The following is a 13,422-nucleotide window of genomic DNA, read 5'->3' on the forward strand; positions in this document are numbered from 1 at the left end:
TGTAGATATGTTACATGGATATATTGCATAGTGGCAAAATCTGGGCTTTTTGTATAACCGTTACTGGGTTAGTGTACATAGTACCTGTTAGGTAGTTTCTGCTCCCACACTCCTCTCCCACCCTCCTACCCTTCTGAGTCTCCAAAGGCCAATGTATTCCACTCTCTGTGTCCATGTGTACTCATAAATTAGTTCCCACTTATAAATGAGAACATGTGGTATTAGACTTTCTGTTTCTTAGTTATTTCACATAATGGCCTCCATGACTGAGTAGTATTCCATGGGTGTGTGTCTGTGTGTGTGTAATGTGTACCACATTTTCTTTATTCAATAATCAATTAATGAACACTTAGGTTGGTTCCATATCTTTGTTATTGTGAGTAGTGCTGTGATAAACATACATGTGTGGATATCTTTTTGATATGATTTCCTTTGAGTAGATACACAGTAGTGGAATTGCTGTATCAAATGGTAGATCTATTTTTAGTTCTTTGAGGAATCTCCATACTGTTTCCATAGAAGTTGTACTAATTTACATTCCTACCAACAGTGTATAAGTGTTCCCTTTTTCCACATCCTCTCCAACATCTATTTTTTTTCCCATTTTAATAGTCATTCTAACTGGATTAAGGTGGTATCTTACTGTGATTTTAATTTGCATTTATCTGATGATTAGTATGAAAACCTAGGAAAAACTCTCTTGGACATTGGCCTAAGCAAAGAATTTATGACTGAGACCCCCAAAACAAATGAAACAAAAATAAATATGTGGTACTTATTTAAACTAAAAAGCTTCTGCCTAGCAAAATAGATAATCAACAGAGTAGATGGATAGCCTGCAGAATGGGAGAAAATATTCGCAAACTATGCATCCAACAGAGGACTAATATCCAGAATCTACAAGGAACTCAAACAACTCAATAAGAAAAAAAAAAAACCTCATTAAAACGTGAGCAAAGAGACTGGGCATGGTGGCTCACACCTGTAATCCTAGCACTCCGGGAGGCCGAGGTGGGAGGATCACCTGAACTCAGGAGTTCGAAACCAGCCTGAGCAAGAGGAGTGAGACCCGTGTCTCTACAAAAAATAGAAAAATTAGCCAGGTGTCGTGGCGCATGCCTGTAGTACCAGCTACTCGGGAGGCTGAAGCAAGAGGATCACTTGAACACAGGAGTTTGAGGTTGCAGTGAGCTATTACGATGCCACTGCATTCTACCCTGGACAACAGAGTGAGACTCTGTCTGAAAAAAAAAGTGGGCAAAGGACACGAACAGACATTTTTAGCCACTTAATTACTCTTTTCAAGAGGCATGCTTTTAGTAGTTACTCATAGATCCATTCCCAAACAATCAATGTGTATAAAGCCATATAAACAATTACATAGCTGTAAATAAGGATGTAATAGCATCCAAAAGATGCTGTTGGTTTTTTCCACTCAATATACCTTTAAGATCATTCCATATCAGGATGATGTAATAATAAACAGTATACGTAATAGTATATAAGTACTGAGAGATAATGAGATAATCTCTCAGTATCGTTAACTGTTCCTTATTACATTCTATGGAAATACTAAATTTATTTAACTATTTATGACTATTTTGTTTTTTCAGTTCTTTTGGATTTACATGTACACAACAGTGAATATCCTTGTAAATTTGTTCATTTCACACATGTACAGTTATACCTGTCAATTATCTTGGAAGATGAATTGCTGAGTCAAAGGGTTCATACATTTTATTATTAATAGATATTGCCTCATAGCACTCCATAAAAATTTTATTAATATGCACTCCTACAGCAATGTATGTCTGTTTCCTCTCACCTTCATCTGCCCAGTGAATTATCAAAATTTGCTGATCAAATGACTAATCAAAAGTGATATATCCTTGTAGTTTTACTGTACATTTCTTATATTTTGAGTGCAGTTGAGCATCTTATATGTTTAAAAGTCATTTGAATTTTAAAATTTGGCCTTTGTCCTTTTTCCTGTGGTGGTAGCTATTTTTCTTACTGGTTTATAAGAACTATTTTTCACATTAGGAAAATTGTCTTTTTTATATAATATGTATTACAAATATTTTCTTTGAAATTTTATTTTTTATGTTTTTAATAGTGTTTTGATTCATGTGGGATTATTTTTAAGATTTTAGTTTAATGTTCTTTTGTTTATGGCTTCTGTAATCACATTTTTTTCTAACTAACTATATTTTTGCATCCATTAAGCATCCCTACTTTATCCACCCTGTCCCTCCCCACTACCCTTCCCAGCCTCTGGTAACCATCACTCTACTCCCTGTCTCCATGGGATCAATTGTTTTTAATATTTAGCTCCCACATATGAGTGAGAACATGCAAGATTTGTCTTTCTATGCTTGACTTATTTCAACTTATTTCACTTAAATAATTTTCTCCAGTTCCATCCATATTGTTTCAAATGGCAGGATTTCATCATTTTTTGTGGCTTTATAATATTCTGTTGTATGTGTGTACCACAATTTCTTTTTCCATTCATCCATGGATGGACACTTAGGTCAATTTCATGTAATCATATTTAAAGAGGAATTTCCCATGCTAAAATTATAAAACAATTTTGTTTTCTTATAGTGATGTTAATAATTATATTGTTAAACCTTTGATTCATCCAGAGTTTATTTTGGACTAAGAAGTAAGTTGCAAATCCAGCTTTGTGCATATAGTTGTGTGTGTTTGTATTTTCAGATGGCCACGGTATCATCCCAGAATTATTAATTGAAAAATGAATCCTTTCCCCACTGATCTGCAATGCCACCTTTATTGTATGTTAAATTCCTATTTGTATTTGAGCCTAGTTCTAAAAAAAGAAAAAAAAATCTCTTTTTTTTTTTAATTGAGTGTTCCATCTTTTGTCATGCTAGACCCATGTTGTTTCAGTAGGGCTAGTTAATTTTATTTTTCAGTATTATCCTGTGTATTTTTGCATGTCTAATTCTCATTTAGTCCACTGCATCCTCCAACTTGTGGGCTTAAGTGATCCTCCCAGCTCAACTTCCTGAGTAGCCGGGACTACAGGTATGCACCATCCCACCTGGCTAATTGTTTTACTTTTTTATAGAGACCAGTCTCACTGTTGCCTAGGCTGGTCCCAAACTCCTAGCCTCAAGCAATTCTCCCTCCTCTGCCTTCCAGTCTCTTGTGCTGGGCCTATGAAGATTTTTTAAAAAACATATGAAGAAATAGTTTCTGGATCTCAGGTCATTGTATTCTTGATCTGTGCAAAGTTTTCTCTCCACCAGGGATTTTCTTGCCCCTTGAAAACTTGCATTACCTCCTTCTACCACCATCAGTATCCATTTTCCTTTAATCTAAAAGTTGGTGATTAAAAATGTTAATGGTGCTAAGTCCAAGCCTCTGAGCATCCTTCTGGCAGGCATTTAGAAAGAGTCTGAAGAGAGACTTCCCCAGAGAATGCTTTTTGAAAATTCTGGCAGGAGAGTCCTCATATTCCTAACTGAATAATCCCCAAGGCTGAGTCCTCACTATCTCATTTTTGTTCTTTTTACTCTGCACAAGAAATCACTTTAATGGTTTTAAGTAATACTTCCAAATGGATGTTCCAAAGTTCTATGACTTTATTGAACACCTATTATTTCACTCTATGAAACAGAATTGTCCTATTGAAAGTCTACATTGGTATGTTTGAAAAAAAAGTTAATCATAGTCACCCTAACTGCCCCACTTCCTGTCAAGGCAGTTCATGTAGGCCACAATGGTTTCAGTTCTTGGGGAATCTGGGATTTTAAATGGGTAATCGATCAGGACTAACGAATAGGAGCAAAGGCAGAAACCAGATATATGAACTGAGCCAAAATGGAAATAGGATAAAGAATTGAGTGAGGTTACAAGAGTAGAACTGGAATTTAGCAGTAACATAATTACATTATTTCCACCTATGGTCATCTGGTTCTAAGTATGATTTGTAGCAAAATGGGTTGAGAACCACACAGGGCAAATCATTTTCATTACTGGACCATGGATACAAGTTCTTAGGTCCATTGACCCTATTCCCAAGTCCATTGGCAATTGCGGCTTGGTTGGCACAAGACTAGCCACATTGGGCAACTGGAGTGTTATAAAGCTGGCAGGCCAAGGCCATGTGTATAGCTGAGAGACAGAAAAGACAGGAATGGGGGTGGGAGGTGGGAAGGAAGAACAATGCCAGAAGTCACAGGCCTGTATGTTTCTTTATCTTCAGACCACACTTTACTGTCTGTTACATCTGCAACTCTTCTTACTATAATTATGTGATAATCTCTATTTTCCTTTCTTATACATACACTTTCTTTTAATTCAACAATACTCAGAATGTATAATTTTTCCATGTAAAAATGTTCATCTAAATTTATCTTCACAGTACTCAGATGTGAAAAGGCAGATGCTGTTTCTACTGTTTTACAGATGGAGAGACTGAGACATGAGAATCTAAGTAATGTTGCAATGTTATAAGGTAGGTAATAAGGTAATAAGTGGTGGAACAAAGCCCTGGGCTTTCTGATCGCAACCCAAAGTTTCTTCCATTAGACCTGCTGCACCACTCAATAATGTAGGCATAATTTTATGGCTAACAACATTGCAAGGATTACCCTCTCCAAAACAGTGCTTCTGCCCTTCACAGGAAACTACATGCCTCTGGATGGCTGTAAGCACAATACCATCAGTTAGGGGTAAGTGACCTTGGTTTTAAAACTGTGCAGATGAGTTAATCTCACTGGCTTTCTATTCTTACTTAGCCTGTAGCAGTAAGAGGTTTAGAGTAGCTTTCTGAGGGCATATGTTAACCTCAAGTTTGAGTGAAGCATGAGAGACTAAATCCAGAGAAAACTTACATGAAAACAACCTGAGAAAACACTGTAGCCTGTGAATCACAATGGGGAACGGTGGGTCTATAGCTGGTGGTCAGACAGCAATTCCTACACAAGAGACCTATGTGTGGTACAGAACATTTATGATGGAATATCCATCCGGCTTGCAAACACTACATGAATTTAAGACACTTTTGGGTCTGCAGGGTCTGAATCAAAAGGCCAATCACCACGTTAATCAAGTTTATAATACCTTTGACATGAACAAGGTAAGAAATTTTACTTTTCATTTGGTCTGAAAATGCTGTGGTTCTGCATTATTTCCTCTTTTTTTCCCTATAAAATAGCCTTAGGTAAAATATGTGTATCCCACTGAACAGAGAGGTCTCCAGACATCCCACAGCTTGTAGGTAAGTGAGTCATTAAACACTTTTAGCACTGACGGCGTGAAAATAATTGGGAACTAGCCTCTCTGCTCTTGGAAGTGTTCTGCATGTAGGGAGTTATTTTAAAACCAAATTAAATCTCGGCATGGAATTCTAATGCTATCGTTTAAATAAATCTAATAAGTACAGATTGATTTACAAAGACTGTTTTCAAAGTATTTAATGCATTGGTGACATTTTATAGCAAAGAAAATTATAGGAATCTGCTTTTAAAAGTGAGATTGCAACTAGATTGGCAGATAAAAATCAACACAAATTAGCCAACATGTTGTCTGTACTCAAATCAAAAGTTAGAATGCTTTATAATACTTTTTTTCATATCTGACCAATTTAGTTTGTGGAAAATCGAAACAACTAATGGTTTTAAACTCAGACAAATTTTAGTTTCTAAAGATTGTTATTCAACTATTGTCTTGAATTTACTCATTCTTGAGGAGCTACAGTACATTTAATTTCATTTCTTGAAAAAATACAAAGATGTGTAGTGAAAAGAAGAAATGGAATAGAAAAAAATGAGACAAAAATTAACAACCTGAAATACCAGGCTCAAGTTCTGCCTGGATTTCCTTGTGTATTTCAGTCACTTTACCTGTAGATTTGTGTATTTCAAAATGTGCGGATGCTGACCGGAATAAAAGGGAAGGTGGAGAATACTACGAATAGAAAAATAGATGACTTCAGAAGGCTGTGAAAGTAATAATAGGAAAGAAAGTAGAGATAACTAATTGAATACAATTTTTGTAAACACTGGCTGTCCATTGTATGGAATTTAGCACAACTTTTGATCCCTTTTCCAATGCCAAGAAACAGGCTTAAAAGGAGGTAACAGCCAGGAACTGGGGAAAATTAAACCCCTGCAAAATTAACTGCTATTTTACTCCTAATAGCAATGTTGGGGATAAATTTCTTTTAGGACATTGTCTTTTGTGCTTTATTATCAAACATGAATTCAGCACTGCCTGTTTAGCCTGACAGTGTTTTCTTCCTCATAAATTTTATTTAGTGTAGATTCAAGTAAAAGGAGACCCGCCCCCAAGGAGCTTACAAATCAGTGGGAAAATGAAGCTGATTCTGCTTTTGTTCTCAACCCTGTAATATGTTCCAGATACTATGAGCATGTTGTCATGTTGTCTCCATTTGCTTGTAGTGTGTGTCTCTCAGCTCTCAAACTCGTTTCTCTCTTCTCTGTGTCTTTCTCTCTCTTTTTCTATGTTTCACTCTTTTGAGTGGCTGTTGCTGTCCCCCTGTGCGTGCTGTAAGCAGCCCAGTTTCAGGATGGAAGGCTGTTGCTCTAGACAGCAGCTTTTCAGGCTCTTGATAGTACCCCTGAGAGGTTAGAAAATGAGCTATCATAGAGTTCTATAGTTATTCTCCAAAGGTGTTGATGTTATATCCCATGCCAGCGATTTTGTTGTTAACCCAGTGTTTGTGAATGCACTGTGTGTGTCAGTGGTTCATATACAAAAACAGGAACATGTGCAAAGGAAGGCTGAGTGGAAACAGGGTTCTGCTGTCAAAATTCAGCCTGCTGTCAAGGAAGAAGAGGCAGACAATGTCAAAACAGACGTGCTGAGGTGTGTGCCACTGGAGTGAGAGCCCTCTCTGTGCCTGTCACAAAAATGGCCAAACCCACGTCAGAAGCTTAATTTAATGGCTTGGAATTTCTGCTGATATTCATGATTTATCATAGAGTCTCTGTTTGCCTAGGAAGCAAGTGAGCCTACACAGTGATGACAAATGTCACAAAAGGTGTGGGGATCTCAACGTAAAATCAGGTCCTAAAATGAGAAGAGTAAAGATTGTTCATTATCAGGTGATACTAAGAAATGATGTGGAACTATGCACAGAAAAACAAAAAAGAGCCATATATTTAATCAGATGAATCAATAAAACTGTCAGCTGTCCAGAATCCCCAAGGATTTATTATTTCTATGGAGCTCCTCTGCAGTTTTCTATTTTTTTTAATTGGTTTAAGTCCCTTTTAATTTTAAATTTTTATTTTTAAAATAAATTTAATTGTGTATATTTAAGGTATACAACATGATGTTGTGGGATACATGTAGACAGTAAAAAAGATTACCGTAGTGAGCCAAATTAACAGATCCATCATCTTACATAGTTACCAATTTTTTATTTTGTCTTTGTGTTAAGAGCAACTAAAATCTACTCATTTAGCATGAATTCTGTATACAGTACAATTTTGTTGCTTATAGTCCTCATGTAGTACATGAGATTTCTAGACTTGTTCATCCTACATATCTGTCACTTTGTGTGCTCTGACCTACAGCTCCACATTTCCTCCCCTCCCCACCTTCCCCTCCTGCCCCGGGTAACCACTGTTCTGTTTTCTACCTCTGTATGTTTTAAATTGTTTTAGATTCTACATATAAATGAGATTATGCAATATTTTTTCTTTTTGTAAGTATTGTGTATGGAAATTACTTTAAAATGCATTTCAGACTTTCCTACCTCAAAGTGCTGATAAAGCATTTTGCTGATACATCAGTCATTGTTATGAACATCAGTTGTTACATTTTATGTAATACCGTGAGGCACCAATGTTCTATGGCAATTTCTGGAGCTAAGTTTCCTAATGTTAAAACCCCTAAAAGTATGTGCTACTGTCATTTTGTTTGCTTTTTATTGTTTTTTTCTGTGCCTTATTCTGCTATCAAACTCACATTTCACAGCTTTCTTATTGTTATAATACTAATAAGCTTTTGATCTCTTTTTATGTGTCATTTCTAACCTGGGGATGACTTGTACTCAAGCTAGCCAAGCCCATTAAAATAGTACTTAAAGTAAAAGTAAATGGATCCTGAAGTTTAGAGCATAAAATGTGTAACAATTCCTTTGGCTAATTACATACCATCCTGGACTGCTTCTTAGCACTCAATAGCAATAGTTAACACTTTGTGAGTGTCAAGGATGTGGTGAAAAGAGAACCTTTGTGCACTGTTGGTGGAAATATAAATTAGTACATTTCCATTATGGAAAATAGTATAGAGGTTCCTCAAAAAGTTAAAAATAGAATTCCCAAATATTGCCTAACCTCACTTATATGTGGAATCTAAAAAAGTCAAATTCATAGAAGCAGAGGTAGAATAGTAGTTTCCAGGAACTGGGGGTGGTGGTGGAGAGTAATGGTAGTTGGTTAAAGGGTGCAAAGTTTCAGTTATGCAGGATGAATAAGTCCTGGGTATCTATTGGATGGCATGGTGACTGTGGTTACTAATAATGTATTGTATACTTAAAAATCACTAAAAGAGATGATCTTAAATGTCACTACAAAAAAATAAGTATGTGAGGTGGTGGATATGTTAATTAGCTTGATTTAATCATTTCACAATGTATACATATATCAAAACATCACATTGTACACCATAAATATATATAATGTTTTGGTCAATTAATTGTACCTTAATAAAGCTGGGGGAAAAACACTTTCTGAGCACCCATAGTGTATCTGACGCTGCTCTAAGCACATTACATAAGTGAACACATTCAGTCATAACGTGATAATGGAACCTACTGTATAGTAGTGTCCATGGTGATGGCACCTCAGACCTCTGGGAAGGTAATTGACCAGTGCCCCAGATGCTTCACTGTGAAATCCAAAACTGTGCTTGGGCTGAGTCCATGCTGCCTGGGCTTAGACTACTACCAATGATTGAGTGCAGAAGAAATACTAGGGCTGACCAGTTCCGAACAGACAGGGGACTCTTCTGTCTGCAGCCTTTGGCTTAAGGATCCCCTGGCAGCTTTGCTGGACATTAGGTTCTAGGGGTGTCTAGGACACTCCCTCTTGTCTTCACCTGGGTCAGGTTAGCATCCTGGTCTGACAGCTGGCCCAACCTTTCCTGACTCCCTTCCTATTTCCTTCCACACAAGCATTTCTCCAAGTAAAATCCTTAAATTGGGATTAATAGGTCTGATATCCTATTAATAAGACTCACAGAAAAGGGGGCCAGAGAAAATATAAGATTATTAAAAATGAAATAAAAGATTATAACAAAAGAAGCCAGAAAAATTTCCCACACCTATTAGAGGCAAGTTGCACAAGGAATAGAAAGAGACCAACCTACAGTGCATACTAAGAAATTTCATAACAACAGCGATGAAGAGAATATCCTAAAATCTCAAGAAAGAAGAAAAAGAAACCCAGAGAAGTGGAAATCAAAATAGCATTGGGTTTCTTAACACAGACAATAAAAGCTAGAAGTAAATGGAGAAACATCTCCAAAATTCAGAGGAAAATTATCAAGCTTAATCAAATACATGAAGAAAATAAGGACATGCAAAACCTAAAAAATTTACTTCACACATTTTTTTTCTTGCAAAGCTACTGAAGCAGGTGCTCCAGCAAAACTAGGGGAATATTTCAATGAATGGGGAGAGAAGAACCCAATATAGGAAAACAGATAAGGGAGGTCCCAGGTCATGGGAAAGGAAAGCCCAGATCAACAGCTATATGCAGAAAGCCTAATGAGCTGATAATCCAGACTGGAAAGGAAAAAGGGGGACACTGGGATGAAGATCTAAAACATTGGCATTGATGGATCAGCTACTAAGTTTGAGAATTCCAAAAACCATATTAATTTAATTGATATTTAACCAATTTGGTGCATTTGAAAAAAATAACAAGGCAAGCACAAGGAAGACTATCAAAATTTAAAATCAAACAACTTTACAATTTTTGTTATGAAATTTGTAGGCATACAAAAGAGAATAATGAACTCTCATAGACCCATCACCCAGCTTCGGCAATTATCAGAACTTTGCCATTTTTGTTTCACCTGTCCTATGTTTTTTCTGGATTTTTTAAAAGGAAAAAAATATTCCTTCATTATGTTATTTTTCCTGCAAATACATCATTATTCATCTATACCAATTAGGACATTTTAAAAACATAACCACTATGTCATTATCATACCTAACAAAAGTAATAATTCCTTTTTAAATTTTTAATTGATAAATATTAATTGTATATATATTTATGGGATACAGTGCTATGTTATTATATACTGCATATATATATATAGAGAGAGAGAGAGAATGGAATGATTAAATCAAGCTAATTAACACAGCTACCACCTCATACTTATTTCTTTGTAATGAAAACTTTTAAAATCTACTCTTTTAGCAATTTTGAAATATGCAACACATTATTAACTAATAATTCTTAATATTCTTTAATACCTGATCTATGGGAAAATATTCCTGATTGTCTCAAGCATACCTGTTTTCAGATCCTTCATTTGACCTAGAATCCAAACAAGGTCCTATGTTGCAATTGTCCTTATGGCTCTTGTCTCCATTTTCCTATAATAGTTCCCTAATCATCTCCTGCCCCCTTTATGTTTTTGATTCATCAGAGAAAGTGAGTCATTGGTTCTGTAATAGCCTGCATCTAAATTTAGCTGATTGTTCTGTTGTGTCATCTAACTTGCTTTCTATTCTTCATATTACCCGTAAACTGGTATTTAGCTGTAGAAGCTTAAATAGATTCAGGTTCATTCATTTGGCAAGAATACTTCATAGGCACATAATTACCGGTTGTCTCACTTTTAGTGAATTGTCCACTAGGTTCAAATGGTGTCAGCTTGATAACAATGAAGCAATTACTAACTCCCTGTAAAACAAGGAAGTTAATAATTTTGCTATGCCACTTGGCTATGCGGAGAACAAAACTTACCACAATCATTAAAATGAAACTCTGACTTTTAGATTAACTACAATTGAGGGACTATGGAGGAAGAACAATAGTATGCTGGTAAATGTTAAGCTAGTTCTCTAGGGGGGAAAAAGCCCTGGTAACATTTGCTGATTTCCGTGGCGTAAATACTCCCACCATAATCAATTTCAAGCTAACAATTGTTTAGTAATTGGCTTGTAAAACTCCTGAAAACTTCACAATCAGCTCACACCAGCAGGTAAAATAGGTTCCAGTATACCATTGCATTGTGTATGAGGGTAATAGAACTGAATACTTCTCTTTTACTATAACAGGGAGTAAACAGATAATTTGTATAATTGGTAAATCAAGACAAGCAGAATAAACATCTTAATTGCAAACATGTAAGTAAAAGCTAGAAAGAAAACCCAAAATTTCAGTTGTTAGATATAAGCCTTTTAATTGTATTTAATTTTAAATATGTACATTTTCTATGTATATAATTAAAGCTGATTTAAAACTGTTTAAAGACGATAGCATAAAATGCTGGGTGAGATCAGTGAAGGAAACTGCTTTCCCCAAAATTAAGATCTGCCTCTGAGCAACAGACAACATAAGGTTCTCCGTTTCCACAACTAGGAATTGACCATTCTATTATAGAAATTCTACTGAGTTGATGTTCTAGCCTGGCCCAAACTTGGCAGTGAGTAACCTTGTCAAAACATAAAGTCTCCATTAAAAAAGTACAAGATGAAAGTATGTGGCTCTTCAGTATTAAACCCAAACAGGGTGAGATGGTAGAACTTGCAGTTAGGTGGGCTCCAAGGACTGGCCACAGCCACCACCACAGCCAAAGCAGAAGCCAGTGACAGAGTGGTGAGCATTTAAGATAGAAGAGAAAATGTAGATTTTCTTGCCGGCTATTGGTTTCCATAAGGCAGTGAATGTGGGTGGAGGCTGCACTGTTTTCCACAGGCTTCACCTGGAGATTGATGCAAAACACCTGTTCTCTGGCACTGACTTGCTGTTCTAGAGATGCACCTGCACTCCCGGCACTACTCCTAGCGAGTGCACAGGTGGAACTTCCTTCTCTGCTGAAGTCCAGGCAGAGGCTGCCGACAAAGGAGCACCTGGCCCAGCTACTCATCCTGAGTGCGCTGCCTTCTTTCTGATCATTGGTTTGTTTGTCTCCACGTCTCCTTTCTCTTTTTAAGTGTAAGTGGTGTATTAATTCATCCTCATGAAACAACAGTGCAGGAAAAAAGAAGAAGAAAATTATTATCCCCTTCAAATCTCACATTTCCCCAGAATGGACACCTAGCATGATGGCATACAGTAGATGGTGCACATTTACTCAGTTATTAAATAGAATCATAGGGAAGTGACAACTTCAGTAGCCTCATTTTCAGATGTGCACTTCTTTCATTTCCATTCCTCGCTCTCTTTCCCTCCTTTTTCCCACCATATTTAGATGAGCCGCCATATCTTCCAAATTGTTACTTAGTGCCTATTAGAGTAATTATCTCAAGGGAAATCTTAAAATTTATTTCTTATTTGTGTATCTGATAAGAATTTCAGCTCACCATACTCAGGCGTTCAAGAAATGTAACTTTAGTTCTCTATAATGAAGTTAATTTTTATTTCGAGTCCTCATTTTACCAGGGAGGGCTCTCCTTCCACTCTGTAGCGTTGCATGTAAACTTCAAGGGTGCATCTAAACCTCAAGGTATTGATAGGGCTTGAGGAAGCATTTGTCCACACTGGTATTTGCAAAGACAGCGTTTCTTCTTATCTTCTGATTCACTCGGAGGGCTGTTGTCTCTGCACAGCTAAGCCTCGTAGGCAGATTCTCTCTTAGCTACTTTATGTTCCAAGGCATGAAAGCTTCTTAGGCTTCTGGCTCAGGTTGTCTGGCCAGATATGCCTTCCAGCATTTTCTCCCAAGCTGTGCTAGGTCCAGGGGAACTTGGTGTGTTTCTACCCAGGCAGTGAATCACAAGTGCTTCTGCTGTTCCATCTGCCAAGCGCCATGTTTCCGTTATCTATCCGTCCAACAGTTCTTGGCCCTCACAAAGAAGCACCCTTCCCTCTCCCCAGCCCCACCCAATGTCTGGCAACTCTCTCTTCTTTTCCTTATTTCACATCTTCCCAACCTATGGAATCTTTATCTAGTTTGAGAGTAGCCAGGAGAAACTAAAAAAACTGCCTCTAATTATGTATTCTTCTAAATCTTTTGTTTATGGCATAAATTTTATGCTCTGAATCCTAAGTGGCTTAAACCATTCAAACTCAAGAGCTAAGGATGAACTCTTGATTTCTGCTTTTCTGCTACAATGACTTATCTCTCAGGCAATGAATGTCTTTATGAATGTGGGGAGAGCTGGATGACAGGAGGGATTACCGGGAGCAAAGTCACGTCATTAACACAGCGTATTATTAGCCCACTGCATCCGCAAATATT

General features: G+C 36.9%; 1 protein-coding gene across 1 annotated transcript in view; it reads left to right on the plus strand.

Moving 5' to 3' along the window:
• Positions 1-4,906: 4,906 nt before the first annotated feature.
• The window catches only part of GUCA1C (guanylate cyclase activator 1C), a 31,537-nt gene continuing 23,021 nt past the window's right edge, over positions 4,907-13,422 (plus strand). The window contains exon 1 of the mRNA XM_045540336.1: positions 4,907-5,110. Within this exon, the coding sequence (XP_045396292.1) occupies positions 4,907-5,110 (204 nt within the window). The remainder of the gene's footprint in view (positions 5,111-13,422) is intronic.

Source organism: Lemur catta, chromosome 1 (genome assembly GCF_020740605.2).
Source record: "Lemur catta isolate mLemCat1 chromosome 1, mLemCat1.pri, whole genome shotgun sequence".
In the NCBI taxonomy this organism is placed as follows: domain Eukaryota; kingdom Metazoa; phylum Chordata; class Mammalia; order Primates; family Lemuridae; genus Lemur; species Lemur catta.